This window comes from Crocuta crocuta, unplaced genomic scaffold (assembly GCF_008692635.1).
Source record: "Crocuta crocuta isolate KB4526 unplaced genomic scaffold, BGI_CrCroc_1.0 scaffold103, whole genome shotgun sequence".
Classification (NCBI taxonomy): domain Eukaryota; kingdom Metazoa; phylum Chordata; class Mammalia; order Carnivora; family Hyaenidae; genus Crocuta; species Crocuta crocuta.
The window spans coordinates 1,000,788-1,014,976 of record NW_027529192.1 but is presented as its reverse complement, the minus strand read 5'-3'; the positions used below and the strand labels follow the sequence as shown (position 1 = coordinate 1,014,976).

The 14,189-nt window shown below is 45.7% G+C and overlaps 1 protein-coding gene across 1 annotated transcript in view; it reads right to left on the bottom strand.

The window, feature by feature from the left end:
• Nucleotides 1-12,103: 12,103 nt before the first annotated feature.
• LOC144226810 (B-cell receptor-associated protein 29-like) overlaps nucleotides 12,104-14,189 on the bottom strand; it is a 46,935-nt gene continuing 44,849 nt past the window's right edge. Inside the window, exon 8 of the mRNA XM_077758337.1 lies at nucleotides 12,104-13,138. Coding sequence (XP_077614463.1) covers nucleotides 13,103-13,138 — 36 coding nt within the window. The 3' untranslated portion in view covers nucleotides 12,104-13,102. The remainder of the gene's footprint in view (nucleotides 13,139-14,189) is intronic.

Below are 14,189 nucleotides of genomic sequence, written 5' to 3'. Positions count from 1 at the left end.
AATCCAGGTCCTTTCTCAATGTAGACCTCCCTGAGGGAAAAGCACTCTCCTTCCTAAATGACACTTTTCCTTCTTCCCATCTCTTTGCTTCCCACTATCTCCCTTCTTTCCCTTTCTCTAACTTGCAGACGACCTCCCTCCTCTTGGGTTCCCATATTTGGCTCTTTCTGCCATCCTTACTGTTGCCCAAACCTAGGTATTCGTCTCTGCTTTGAAACTCTCCTAAAAGGAGGGCAATCTGGAAATGACTTTTTGTCAACACGAAAGGCAATATATTGTAAAATAATAAGCATTTACAAAAAAAAAAAGGAAAGTGCAGCTACAGAAAAGAACAAAAATCAGGGACAATACCGTTCAGCCCTCCTCTGTGTCTCCCCAAAATCAATACCACTCACTCCTCTGTGTCTCCCCAAAATCAACACATCAAGCCTTCGCCAGAAGTCTCACCTGCATCGGCCTTGGGCTGAATGCCCCTTCTTCCTTGAAGGCCTCACTATACTTTTATTCCAAGCACACCTTTGACACCATCTTGTAGTTGTGCCAATTCTTCCTGTGTGTGTGTGTGTGTGTGTGTGTGTTGAACCCCCCGTAGAAACAAGTTTCTTGAGGGCTGAGGCTTATGTCTGGGATTCTGGGCAAGATTCCTAACCACTCGCACAAGTATAAGGAAGTAATAATCATTTATCACATTGTTGTGATAATTAAGTACAGGGACAGAATTTTCTAGGCCACTCTAAAGCCTTCAATGGTTAGTTTCTTTGGTTTTCTTCTTTGGTTTTGTGGTCTCCTCCACGGTGACCATCGCTGTTCAATGGGAAAGGATACAGAGCACCGATTCAGAGTGTGATTCTGGGTTCGGGTCCCATTCACTAGGGAATTCAGGAAATACACTTCGTCTCTCCATGTCTTATTTTCCTTGCCAGCAAATTGGGAATAATAATGGTATTTACTTCATAGGGTTCCTGCAATAATTAAATGATGAGGACTAGGTAAAGCAATTAGAACCTAGAACATGGTGAGTGCTCAGCAAATGTTGGCTGTTATTATTAGCATAATGTTCAGTGTAGAGTAGGTGCCTAAAAAATACTTAGAATGCACTGGGAAAAAATTCATAGCACAGTCCTTTTAACAAACAGATCGGCTGGGGTAAAACTTCATCGCTACCCAATGGTTGTCTTCTTTTCTATTCAGTTTGCCAATTTATCTTACACCTGGGCCTTGTAAACCACTTGGGGGACCAGTTCAAATTGCATTCAGGCCATAAAAATCAAAAATTGTTTGCAAGACAAAAGCCAGAAGGAATTAGTAAGTGGAATTATAATCAAATAGGAAAGGTGTTCAACGTGGGTGAATGAGAGATTCCCACCGGTATACATCTTATTTAAAATCTTAATTAGAGTTCTGGAAAAGGCAAAGTCATATGCTAATGTAATGTTAATATAATTACTTTGGGGACAAATGGAAATGCTAATACGGGCTGAGGACCGATATAAAGAAATCTAAATAAAGGCTTTTCTCCGAAAGAGCTCATAATGTATTACAAACAATGTCACTAATCTGAATCTAAGTATTTCCAGAAAAGTAGAATAGGATTGTTCATTCAGTACTATTGCTTTCTTTTTTTTTTTTTTTAAGTGTTTTTAATTGTATCAACATTACAAGGGGGAGGAATCAACTAGTTTACAGGGGGCATAAGGTAAATAAAAACCCGCAGTCTTCTCTGTTGGGTTCCCTTTCCCAAAGGCGACCACTTCTCAGATCCCGGAGCTGATTCTTTGATACGTGTGTCCACATCTCTGCATCATATGCATATACACTTCTGTTTGTTTTTTTTTTTTTTTCCTCCAGTTTTCTTACCAGGGGAGATGAGGAATTAGCTCTCTTTCCTGTGTTCCAAACCCCTATGTTCTCCACCTCCTGAGACAGGGTCATAGTGAATCTGGTCAGATTCATAGTGACTATTCACAGTATTCTCTATTCACAAAGGAGCTATGTGGTAAGCTGCTATTACTTTTTATTTCCTGGACTTTCTCCCTCCCCCCCCACCCCCCCACCTTCCTCACTGGGTGTTCCCTTAGTTTCAGTTGTCTTGGTTTTTTGTTTGTTGCTTTATCTTGTGTTATTTGCTTGGTTTGCTATGACCACTGACACACATCGCTGTGTAATCCCAAACCCTCCTCCGGCATAATCGAAGCCTTCTTTCAATACGTGCATTGTGTTCAATATGTTCATTCACATCAAGTGTTGGATTAGCTTCATCTTGAAAAGGCTTCACTCTGAAGTGCTTCACAGCCAGAACCCTGCGTCCCCAGCACCCCGTGCGTCCCCGCCGCCCGCCCCTGCCCCACAGCTTTCCCTGCTCCCTGCCTTCCTCTCTGTTGGCGTACCCATCTTTTAGATGGAGCACATCCTCTGTGCACCAGCTTCCTGACGAAGGGTGTGTGGGAGGTAAAATTGTGAGAACTTGCAAGCCTGAAGATGTCTTGATTCTTTGCTCATACTTGATTTATAACATAATGAGTTTAGAATTCTGGGTTGGAAATGGTTTTCCCTCAGAACTTTGAAAGCACAGCTCAGCTGTCTTCCGTCTCCCAGAGCTCCTTTGGAGAAATCTGAAATCCTTTAACCTTTATGTTGTTAAGTAACAAAAATTAGAGTAAATTTTGAAGATCTAGTTGACTTTATTAATTTATTCATGATTTCAGCAGCATCCTATCCTAGCAAGTAGAAGGGAGTTCCAAGGGGCTACAGGAAAGGAAAGGGTTTTAAAGTTAGAGAGGGAGCAGATAAAAGAAAATTATTAGCAAAGAATCCATTATTTTAGGTAAGGTTGCCCTCCTAAGGGGACCTGAGGGGCCTATCAGTAAACTTCCTCGAGCTGATGAGGGAATTCCCATGTTAACTGGTTAAAGGTTACATTTCTGGGGGGTTGAAACTGTAGTTAGGCTAGGTATTAAGTCTTAGTTTACAGACTTGGACCTTAACCTAAGTGACACCATCTTGGACCTATGGTTTACTTGTAAACGGTGTGTTGTGCTTTTTCGCTGGAAATTTGTAGAATCTTCTCTTTGAACTCAGTTAGAGGGTGTGGGTCTATTTTCAGGCACTGTGCTAGGAATTTGGTGGGCCCCCTTTCTACTTCTTCCTAAGCGCTCTTATTTACTTTCTTAAAGGAATTTTTGATAGCTTTCAATTCTGATTTCACAGGTGTACTAAAATAAGTACCCATGGCTTTCTCTGAAGACATTAAGGGGTTAGTTGTTACTTTTAAAAACATTTTAATGCCTATTTATTTTTCAGAGAGAGAGAGAGAGAGAGAGAGCATGAACGGGGAGAGGGGCAGAGAGAGAGAGGGAGACACAGAATTGGAAGCAGGCTCCAGGTTCTAAGCTGTCAGCACAGAGCCTGACACGGGGTTCGAACTCACGAATCGCAAGGTCATGACCTGAGCCAAAGTTGGGCACTTAACCGACTGAGCCACCCTGGCGTCCCTGTTATTTTTTAAATGTACTTTTCTTTTTCCTGCACAGTTTCTATTTTCAAAATGCGGGGTTTTTTTCTTCCTGCTTTTTGGTCTCTATGTTTTCATATTAGGGGCTCAGATCTCCTTGCGCTGGATTGCCTGCCCTACTTAAGAGCTGAGGCCTCTAGAGCCGCCCGGGAGCTCCGAGTGGGTGTGGTATCCTGTAGGGTGAGCTGGCCGGCTGTTTCGCGGGGAACCCCTAATGTCGTCACCCCTGCCAGCATCACTGGGTCTTCATCTTGGGCCGGCTAGAGTCCCATCTAGAAGGAGCCTGCTTGGGCTTCTGCCTGGAAGGAAGAGCCTGACGGGCTGCTGTCATTCTGGGCTGAGCAGGGCCCTGCAGGTTAGCTCGCTCGCCTCGCTTACTTACGCCTCNCCGATTTCCTGCGCCTTGGTTACTCCGTGCTTTCCGTGGACTCTGCTCTTGGCTTTTCTCTCTGAGGAAACAGAATTCATTCTTCATCAGCTCTAGTAAGGCAGCCTCACGTGCTCCTCGCAATGTAGCTTCTAAAGTTGCTCCCTCTGCTCACTTTATCCCTGTAATTTTCTGTCTTAGCCACCCCCCCCCCACCCCGCTTTACTAGAGGTTCAGTGCAGGTGAGGAGAGAGCAAAAGCATGTGTTCAATCAGCTATCTTTTTGCAATTCTGCTTTATGTGAAAATCCTACATCTGATATTTTCTAGTGTGTGTTGGGTTTTGCAGTTGCCTTCGATTGGAGAAAAACCAAAGGCAGCAGACGTCTGGGCGTGCCGGGCTTACAGTTCCGGCTTTTCAGTTCTGAAACGTACAATTGTGTTTTGGCTTCCCTCACGGATCGTCTAATTAAACATAAAAATTCTTGGGGTACCTGGGTGGCTTAGTCGGTTAATCACCCGACTCTTGGTTGCAGCTCAGGTCATGATCTTGAGGTTCATGGGTTCAAGCCCCATGTGGGGCTCCATGTTAGCAGTGCGGGACCTGTTCTGGATTCTCTCTCTCTCTCTCTCTCTCTCTCCCTCCCTCCCCAGCTCCTGTGCTCTCTCTCTCAAAATAAATGAATGGACTTTGAGAAGAAAAATTCTCCAAATTGAGAACCAATAAAAAGTTATGAGAATCTGCAAAAAATATTTTTTTCTTTTTAAAAAGTTTTTAAATGTTTTATTTATTTTTGAGAGAGAGAGAGAGAGAGAGAGACAGCGTGAGCAGGGGAGGGTCAGAGAGAGGGAGACACAGAATCAGAAGTAGGCACCAGGCTCTGAGCTAGCTGACAGCACAGAGCCTGACGAAGGGCTCAAACTAACAAACAGTGAGATCATGACCTGGGCCAAAGTCGGAGGCTCAACCGACTGAGCCACCCAGGCGCCCCCAAAAAATATTTTCAAAAGTACTCGGCACTCATGGGGCACCTTACTGGCTCAGTCCTTGGAGCACGTGACTCTTGATCTCAGGGTCATGAGTTTGAGCTCAAGGTTGGGCACAGAAAAACTTTAAACAAAAAAAAGGACCAGGGACTTAAATGATTTCCTATATCTTAATCCCCAGAAACTGTAAATATGTAGTCACGTGGCAAAGAGGAATTAAGGTAACAGATGGAATTAAATTAGCAACTACCTTTATGATAAAGGGATTATCTTGGATTACCAGGGTGGACATAATACAAGGGCTCTTTGGTTTTTCCTTAAGTGGGCTCCACACCCAACGTGGGCTTGAACTCACAACCCAGAGATCAAGAGTCGCATACTCTACAGACTGGGCCAGCCAGGCACATCTAATCACAAGGTTCTTAAATGAGAAAGGAGGAGGCAGAAGGTCAATGTCAGGGTAATGTGGTATAAGAGAGACAGACTCAAAGTCTCAACGCCTTTGGTGGCTTTGGAGGTAGAAGAAGGGGACCAAGAGCTGAAGAAACAGGCAGCAAAGCCATGCGAAGTTGGAGAAGGCAAGGAAACTGATTCTCCTGTAGACCCCCCACCCCCGCCAGAAGGATCCAGCCCTGCTGACACGGATTTTAGTCCCATAACACTCATCTCAGACTTCTAACGCCCCCAGACTAGAGAGAATACATTTGTGTAGCTGTTAGACACTCAATTTGTGGTAATGTGTTACAGCGGTAACAGGAAACTAACACGCCTACTATAAAATAAGTGATTGTGATTTATATTCCTTTTTGAAGTGTTCAGTAAGCTGATTCTATTAAATTTGCCCTCTCACGTCTTACCTAGAGGTAGATTTATATGGAGTTAATGAAGTTTAAGCTCTGGGTCTTGTAAGGTACATAGGAATCCTCGGAATGCTGATGTTACAGTGTGTCTAGATAGGATGGAGGAGTTGGGGTGCATCCAGGAAGCATTCTGGATAAACCACTCAGAGACCATAGAAGAAGGGGGGGGTCTGAATTTCCAAGGTTCAAGCAACTTGTTGCGAATTTCTGTTCCCCTTCTGAATAAATTCTCATTTCAACCTAATCTTTCTCTGGTGATTTTATATTCTTTTTCTTACAGAGAACACCCCAAATTATATCTGCTCTAGCCCCTCCCCCAAAATCCTAGATCTGCCTGTGTCTTTTGCCTTTTTATTATTTAATTATTTTAAAAAGTTTATTTATGGGGTGCCTGGGTGGCTTAGTTGGTTAAGTGTTGACTCTTCATTTCAGCTCAGGTCATGATGTCAAGATTTGTGAGTTTGAGCTCCATGTTGGGCTCTGTGCTCACAATATGGAACCTGCTTGAGATTTTCTGTCTCTCTCTCTCTGCCTCTTTCAAAAATAAATAAATAAACATTAAAAAAGTTAGTTTATTTTGAAAGAGAGCAGGGGGAGGGACAGAAAGAGAGACAGGGATAATCCCAACCAGGCTCCGCACTATCAGCACGGAGCCCATGGGGGGGGCTCAAACTCATGAACGATGAGATCATGACCTGAGCTAAAATCAAGAGTCAGACGCTTAATGAATTAAGGCATCCAGGTACCCCTTCATTTTCTTTAAAGACTTAAAAACATCTCTCCCTCTCTCTCTCTCTCTCTCTCTCACACACACACACACACACACACACACACACACTTTACTTAGTGGGAAATGAAAGAAGAGTTGCAGTTAAGGTTCCGGGGACTAAGAAAGCCAGGACCCCAGGGTCTTCCACATCAAATCCGCCAATGGGATCTGAAGGGATATACGTTGGTGCCCAGGAAAAGGGACTTACTCCTGTTTTCAGAGAGTTGGCCAAAACTGTAGCTGATTCTGTCATGATGTTAAGATAACAGGACACACTCTAAAACAGAAGGAATGGGAAGAGTCATCTGGAGAGAATCTGAAGCATTAGAACGGAAAGGAATTCAATCCAAATAAGCAAACATTTATTGCATTCCTCAGTGGACGGGCAGCGTGCTTTGTCTGGGGCGGCAGGGGTATGGCTGCAGCTTTTAGGACAAGGCATCAAACTGCCCCATGGCTCACTGTCATACATAGAGCAAGGGCATTCGCTTTTCTTATGCTTCATTTATTTGAGGGGGGGGAGAGCACAAGCAGGGGAGGGGCAGAGAGAGGGAGAGAGAGAGAATCCCAAGCAGACTCCATGCTGTCAGTGTAGAGCCTGACTCAGGGCTTGAACTCATGGACCACGTGATCATGACCTGAGTCAAAGGCAAGCAGTCAACTGACTGCGCCAGCCACAAGTTACCTCTGGAGACCAGTTTTTGTAGGATGTTCAGAGTAGCTTATTGATAGAAAAGTTCTTTCTGCGATCACCCCCTTAGTTCAGGAAGTCCAGGTGGCAAAGACTTGTTGTCACTGTAAACGTGGAGAGACTGAGAGGCCAAGTGGGTAACAAAGGAGATGGATTTGGTCCCAGGTAGCCCATGCACGCGGTCATGATGCTCTACTGCATCTAGAGCTTCTTACAGCATGAAAGATGCTTATGAAGCGGCCAACGACAGTGGGTGAGCTACGCGCTCTGTGTCACAGGACGGTGGGTGTCATCCGCGTTTCGGGCGCTCACACACTGGGTGCTTCGGGCATGGTCCCACCACTGATACTTATTGCCTGGGTCAGTAATTCTCTCTCTTTCTTAAGTGAGCTCTACCCCTCATTATGGGACTCAAACGAATGACCTTGAGATCATGAGTCACGTGCTCTGCCAACTCAGCCAGCCAGGCAGCCCCGAGCCAGCGCTTCTTAGTGGTAGGAATGGTGGACTGGGCATATGAGAATGACCTTACATAGCTTGGGAAAACCCCCGTCCCCCCAGGTGATGTTTCTATGACTTCTTAAAGGTTCATTTGGAGAATCCTGTTGTAGAAGACTTGTTGATATGGGGGAAAGGGGATTAAAGCAGGTCACAGAATAGTATGTATGGTATTGTCTCATTTTTGTCAACATCTGTACATGTTTGTAAGACCACTGACCAAACCGCTAATCAGAATTCTTTTGCTTTCTCTATTTGCCGTCTCTCTGGCTTCAAGAGAAAACAAGCAAACTTAAATGAAAGCACTTTCCCAGGAAGCGAACGGGGCCCTGAGGAGCACTTTCTCAGGAAGCGAACACTTTATTTCAGAAAGTCATTGACAGAGAAGTGGCACTCTCGAACTTCTTCATGTTCCAGGAAATCGGCAACCCTTGGAAGAAACGACAGAGAAATTCTTTGCCACAGGTGGTGCTTCAGGGAGAACAAAGATTTCTGGAGAAGCAACACACTTTCTGAAGCAACCTGGCTAACCAGGAAGGCATCTAGTTGGGGCGGGGGCGCGGGGGTGCAAAGCCCAAATTTCAGCTATGCTCTCTGCTCAGATGTAGGAAAAGGAGCGTTCACGCCCAGGTTCCTTAGCAACTCAGACCCTCCTCAGTTCCCGTGGTCACAGCCGAGCTCTTAGGCACCGCGCGCGCGCTGTGGGGAATGCACGGCCCGCTGTTGGCGGACTGATGATGATGAAGGTAAATATAAAAAGCCAAACATGAGGAGAGAGTAGAGGCTACGATTTAACATCATGATCCTAAGCTAAAGGCAGGGGAGATGACACCCTCTGCAAGTCGGACGGGTTCTGTGCTGTATACGACAAACAGCTTTTGCCTTTGTTTTTTTAATGTTCATTTACTTTTGAGAGACGGAGAGTGAGTGGGGGGAGGGGCAGAAGGAGGGGGAGACACAGAATCTGCAGCAGCTCCAGGCTCCGAGCTGCCAGCACAGAGCCCAGCCGGGGACTTGAACTCATGAACCCTGAGACCATGGCCTGAGCTGAAGTCGGGATGCTTAACCAGCTGAGCCACCCAGGCGCCCCGAATCTTGGCTTTCTATCCACGACTAAGCCTTCAAGAGAGACACCGCGTTGAAAATATCTGATGTTATTCATTTATCCCACTACTCATTGAGCCGCGGCCCAGGGGCGCATGTCAGGGACACAACGTCCTTCTCCCCTGTCGCTTTGGCTCACGTGGCCCCCGGCTCCTGGTCTGAGAGGGGGACACCTGTGTTTCAGGTAGCAGGGCGGAGAGGAAAAGAGAGAAGAAATTGCTATCATGCGACATTCCTATCTCTGCCTACGAGGAGACCGGAAAACCCTGTCTACGCTCGGCTGCTGTGTGTGAAAGTATCGGGAGGAAAGAATGGCTGCTGGGGGACGAGCAGTGCTGCCCGCCGCAAGCATCGATCGCAGGGCGTCTCAGTCTTGGCAACACGACCTTTTGGGTCGGCTCTCCCGTGCCCTGCGGGGTGGGCTCCGCGCACCCCCGGCCTCCACCTGCCAGGAGCGTCCCCGAGCTGTGACAGCCAACACCCCGGCGCTGCTCAGTGTCCCGGGGGACGCCCTTCCTACCCCCTGTTGAGAAACGCCGCTCCACAGCGCGCAGGAGGCAAACCCCAACCAAGAGTGAACTAATTTCCGACGGGGGCAGGGCTATGAAGACGAATCGGGCCCGGCCAGGCAGCGCCGGAACGCAGGGCGCACGCTGTGCGCAGACGCCCTGGAGGAACAGAACTTGGCTCACCCAGAACGGGGCGCGCGGGGGTGCGAGGGAACGGGGAGCCCGGCGGGCCCCGGGGACCGCGTGCTGGGCAGCAGCGGAGGACGCGGCGCAGGGGAAGGACGCCATCTACGAGCGCGAGGCGTGCAGCAGAGGAGAGGGATCCGCCAGAGGCGTCCAGGTGAGGAAGGAGGGGCTGGGCTCGGTGCTGGAAGCCACGCAGAACAGCGCTGCCGGAGGAGGACAAAAATAGCAGGCGGCCACGGCACCTCTGATTGAGCCAAAGAGCCGCCGGGGGCACCAAGTGGTGTAAAAGGGGCGTCTGTTTCCCACACACTGTACAACTCTGTCCAGCCCGGGACAGAGTTGCGCCCTCTGTCCCTGCACTGGTTTCCTACGGCTGCTGTAACAAGCTACTGCAGACTTGGTGGCTGAACACACACATTTTATGGTCTCATAGTTCCGGAATCCACAAGTCCAACATCACCGGGGTCCGCAGGGTCCTGCTCCCTCAGGAGGCTCTGGGGAACATGTGTTCCTCGCCTCTGCCCGCCTGTGTGGGGGCAGTGACTTCTCCTCCATGTTGGTGACATCTTCCCTTTTTCTTGTAAGGGTATCTGTGGCTGTATTTAGGGCCCACCCAGACGATTCAGGACAATGTCTCCACCTCAAGATCCTTAATCACACTGTTCATCATGTAAGTAATACTCACTTCTGCCGTAGAAGAGAGTCTTTCCAGCTTCCGGGGATTAGGATGTGGCTCATTTCTGGGGGTCTGTTTTTCAGTTCTGCAGGGCTAGAAATCACTTTGGCTGTAGTGGAGCCACATTTGTTTAGCAATTAAGGTAGAAAGCACCGATGTGATGTAATAAAATGTTTAGTAAATTGATGAGAGAAAAGAAATGCCAAAAAAATGGAATTTTTTACAAGCGGAATTTCACGAATTCTACAAAAGGCCGAAGAATATAAAAGTTCAGAAGAGCTTCATGGACTTGAGACAAATCCATTCTGGATACTAAACTCGGTGTTTATGAGGACTGCTGTATTTATACAGTACAACGCGGGGGTTCGAATGTGAGGTGCATCCCGGGGCCTCGTTAGTGGTGGTGGGCACGGGCTGCCCGGCAGCGGTGGGCACGGATGGGAGCACGGCCGGAAGGCGGTGGGCAACGGATGGGGAGCGCAGAACCAGCCCAAGGCACGGAGGCGGAGCGCGACAGCAGGCGCAGGGGTGTGCGAGCGGCTGTGGGTGGGAGGCCCCAGAGGGAAGCAGAGGCCAGCACTGGAACCGTCAGCACGGGTTGGGAGGCGCCCAGGCAGGCTGGGGGCATCAGGAGACTATCAGAGCAGATAAACTCCAGGCTCTAGACCGGGGTTTAGGGGAACACAGTCACCAGTACTAAGGCCAAGATAGAGCCAGGCCAGCAACTGGGATGATTCATGCCAAAGTCTAGAGTGCTTGCTTAGAACGTCTTCAGCGCTACTTCCCGGAGTCCAGAACCTCTGCAGAACACGTGTTTGTTCAGAACGACAGAATCTGTTAAGCCCCGTGGGTGGTAAGGAGAGGAACAGGAACTAATGAGCACAGCTTGGGAGGCAGCTCGTTACGGGGACTCTGGAGCCAAGCTTCCTGGTTCAAATCCTGGATAATACTAATCTCAATATTTTGTTTAGCAAATTATCATCAAGTTGTGCATAAACACTAGAATAGTATCTGGGGAACTGGAGTAACTCTGATCCTGGCCCTGAATCTAACCGTCCACGCTACTTTCGGGAAACTGCTCAAACTTTTAAGGCCTCGGGGTACAGATTTCTAAAATTGAGAGGGTTGTAAGATTACTTAAAGGTACGCTTTTAAGGGCTTTTTGGCAGTCTTTCAAATCTTCATGCTCTTCAAAGGGTGCCCAGGCTTTTCTTGCTGTGAGGTCTAAAAAAGTTTTGAGGGTCACTGCGTTATCTTAGTTTACATAGTAATCCTGACCTAAAACATTATTATTCCCATTTTGGAGATGAGGAAATGGAAGTCTGGCAAGTTTGAATCATTTGTTCAAAATCACACAGCTAAATTAGGGGTGTAAAGCTGGGATGGATGTGGTATCGGTCCTGCCAATTCTACAGCGGGGTATTTTCCACTTCTTGGTTATTTTGTCATTAGTCTTGACTTCTGGTGTGGGAGGCCAGGCCACGAACGCTCACTACCACCGTACTTATCCGCGGCCGTTTCCGCAGCGATACTCAGAGCTGTCATTTCTTCAGCCCCCTCCTGCGGTGCCCTTCCCTCACTCACGGTGCCGTCAGCCCGTCTGCTCTAACTCCATCGCTCACTCCTGGTAAGTGCCTCCTACATGTCTGTGTGCCAGCAGTAGCCCCTGACTTATACCTGAAATAAAAGTCTTATGTATTCGCTCATTTCATCTACGTGACAATGAAAAAATTAAGTATGCATGAAGTTGGTGCTAAAATAAGAAACAACAAAGGATGAAACAAATATCAGGAAAGTAAAAACTCCAGTCATTATTTTCCATTTCTTTTTATACTTGGGTCTTTATGAGACAAGGAAGATGATTTTCATGTCTAAACATTGGAACGACTGAATCATATTAATATAATTATGATCACTGTCATGTTCTAAAGGAAATTCTAAAGGAGTATGAATGGAAAAATAGTATTTAATATTTAGCTTTCAGAATACAGACACAACGCAGAGAAACTGTGACCCCAGGGTACGTATGTTGGAGGAAACATCTGTAGGCTTAGTAACTCTCACGGCGACAGGAAACACTGCTCTTTGGATGTGCTCTACGTTAGCTTTCTACGTCAAGAATTCCACATGGTTGTAAAATAATTTTAAGTTCCGTGTATGGCAGTTATGCAAATAGATGTAAACTTCATTACCAGATGAATTTTAAAAAGGTATAATGCCTACTTATTATGTGGTGTTAACACAAATGTCAACAGAAACAGTCCAACAGATATAGAAGCACAGTAACAAAAATATAATTATCAGCGTAGCTGTCTTACAAGAGTAAACTACAGTACCCTCAGGCTTATAAAAAAGAACAACTAAGGTCATGTTTTTATATTTCTGCTCTTCATGACTCTTCCCCATATATATAATGACTACTTCTGGTCATCTGTCCTTATTTAATCTATGGACAAATCTGCTGACACTGAATATTGTTTTCAAATACATCAGCATTACTGTCATCTGATTAAACAGATTATTATGACCGAAAACATATCACAGCTTTTAAGGCTATTAATGATTTCATCAACTTAAAAATCTAATTTTGGAAGTCAACTGGCTATAAATTTTTCCTTTTATTGGTAAGCAGTCACTGTCTACCAGTGTTCCTCTTAATATCTTACTTTTTACTTTACTTAATATCTTCCTCTTACTGTTAAGAAGGCGCTTAACAAGCTTATATTTTACAGAAGAGCTGGAATACAGACTTGACAATATATCTGAAATATCATCAAATATTGTGACAACGCCGCTAGGGTAACAGCCTATATGTGGCATTAAAAAAATTATTGGCTGGTCATAAACAGTAGCTTTTACTGGACTGAATCTTAGATTGTTCTACATGCTGACATGATAACAAGTCTGTCATCTTCACATGGTGTATTACCATCTTCTTTCAAAGTTCACAGGCCTTTCTTACTGTCTTTCCCCAAACGATTCTGCAAGAAAAACAAATAACTCAGGTAGGTATAGCCAAGAATGAAAAACAGATTCATTGGTACGACAAGGAGTTTTTTAAAATGTGCTCCTTTCTGTGTATAGTTATTAGTTCTGAGAAGAATCAAATATGAAAATAGGGATTGAGAATGTTTCAAACTTAAAAAAAAAAGTTTGTGGGTTTTACGTGAAAAAGAGGGAAAAATAATACTCTTGATAAGTTCATTTGTTTTTCTGCCTTAATCTACTTTGCTTTTGCTTCACAGGTTATACCAGAAAAACAAAATTTCTAAAATTCCCCTCTTACCGACCCAATTAAGATTTTTGGCAAGAAAAGAATGAGGGGAAACAAAAACCCAGATGAGATGGCCGAGTGTGTGTGTGTGTGTGCGTGTGTGTGTTATGCAGATGTTTGCCAACAGAACTGACTTCTCAAATTATACTCTTTGCTGATCACAAGAGGACTATAAAATATCATTTAAAACTGAAGGAAAATGGGATAGAAATTAACCTTCAGAGATCATTTGCACTCGAGAAAGCAAAGTCTACACTGAGGAAAGAAAACCGCATCAAATGGAGTTGCAGTGTTACTGCTCGTACATGAGAAGTTCATCTAGCTCTCGTCCAGGCTGAGTATTTATTAATGCTTTCAGAGTAACTTAAGTAACGTTAACATTAAGCAACCAAACCAGAAGACAGGATTAGAGGAAGTATTTTGAAGGATAAGGCACCACTTTCACATGCTTATATATATCTTACCACTTTAGATAAGTATCACAGCTTTAACTACTGAATGGAAGAAGATATTTGCAAATGACATATCTGATAAGAGGTTAATACAAAAATATAAAGAACTTATTCAGGGCGCCTGGGTGGCTCAGTTGGTTAAGCGGCAGACTTTGGCTCAGGTCATGATCTCATGGTTCACGAGTTCGAGCCCCGCCTCACACTCTCTGCTGTCAGCCCAGAACCTGCTTCAGATCATCTGTCCCCCTCTCTCTCTGCTCTCTCCCCTGTTCATGTGCTGTCTCTCTCAAAAATAACACCAAACTC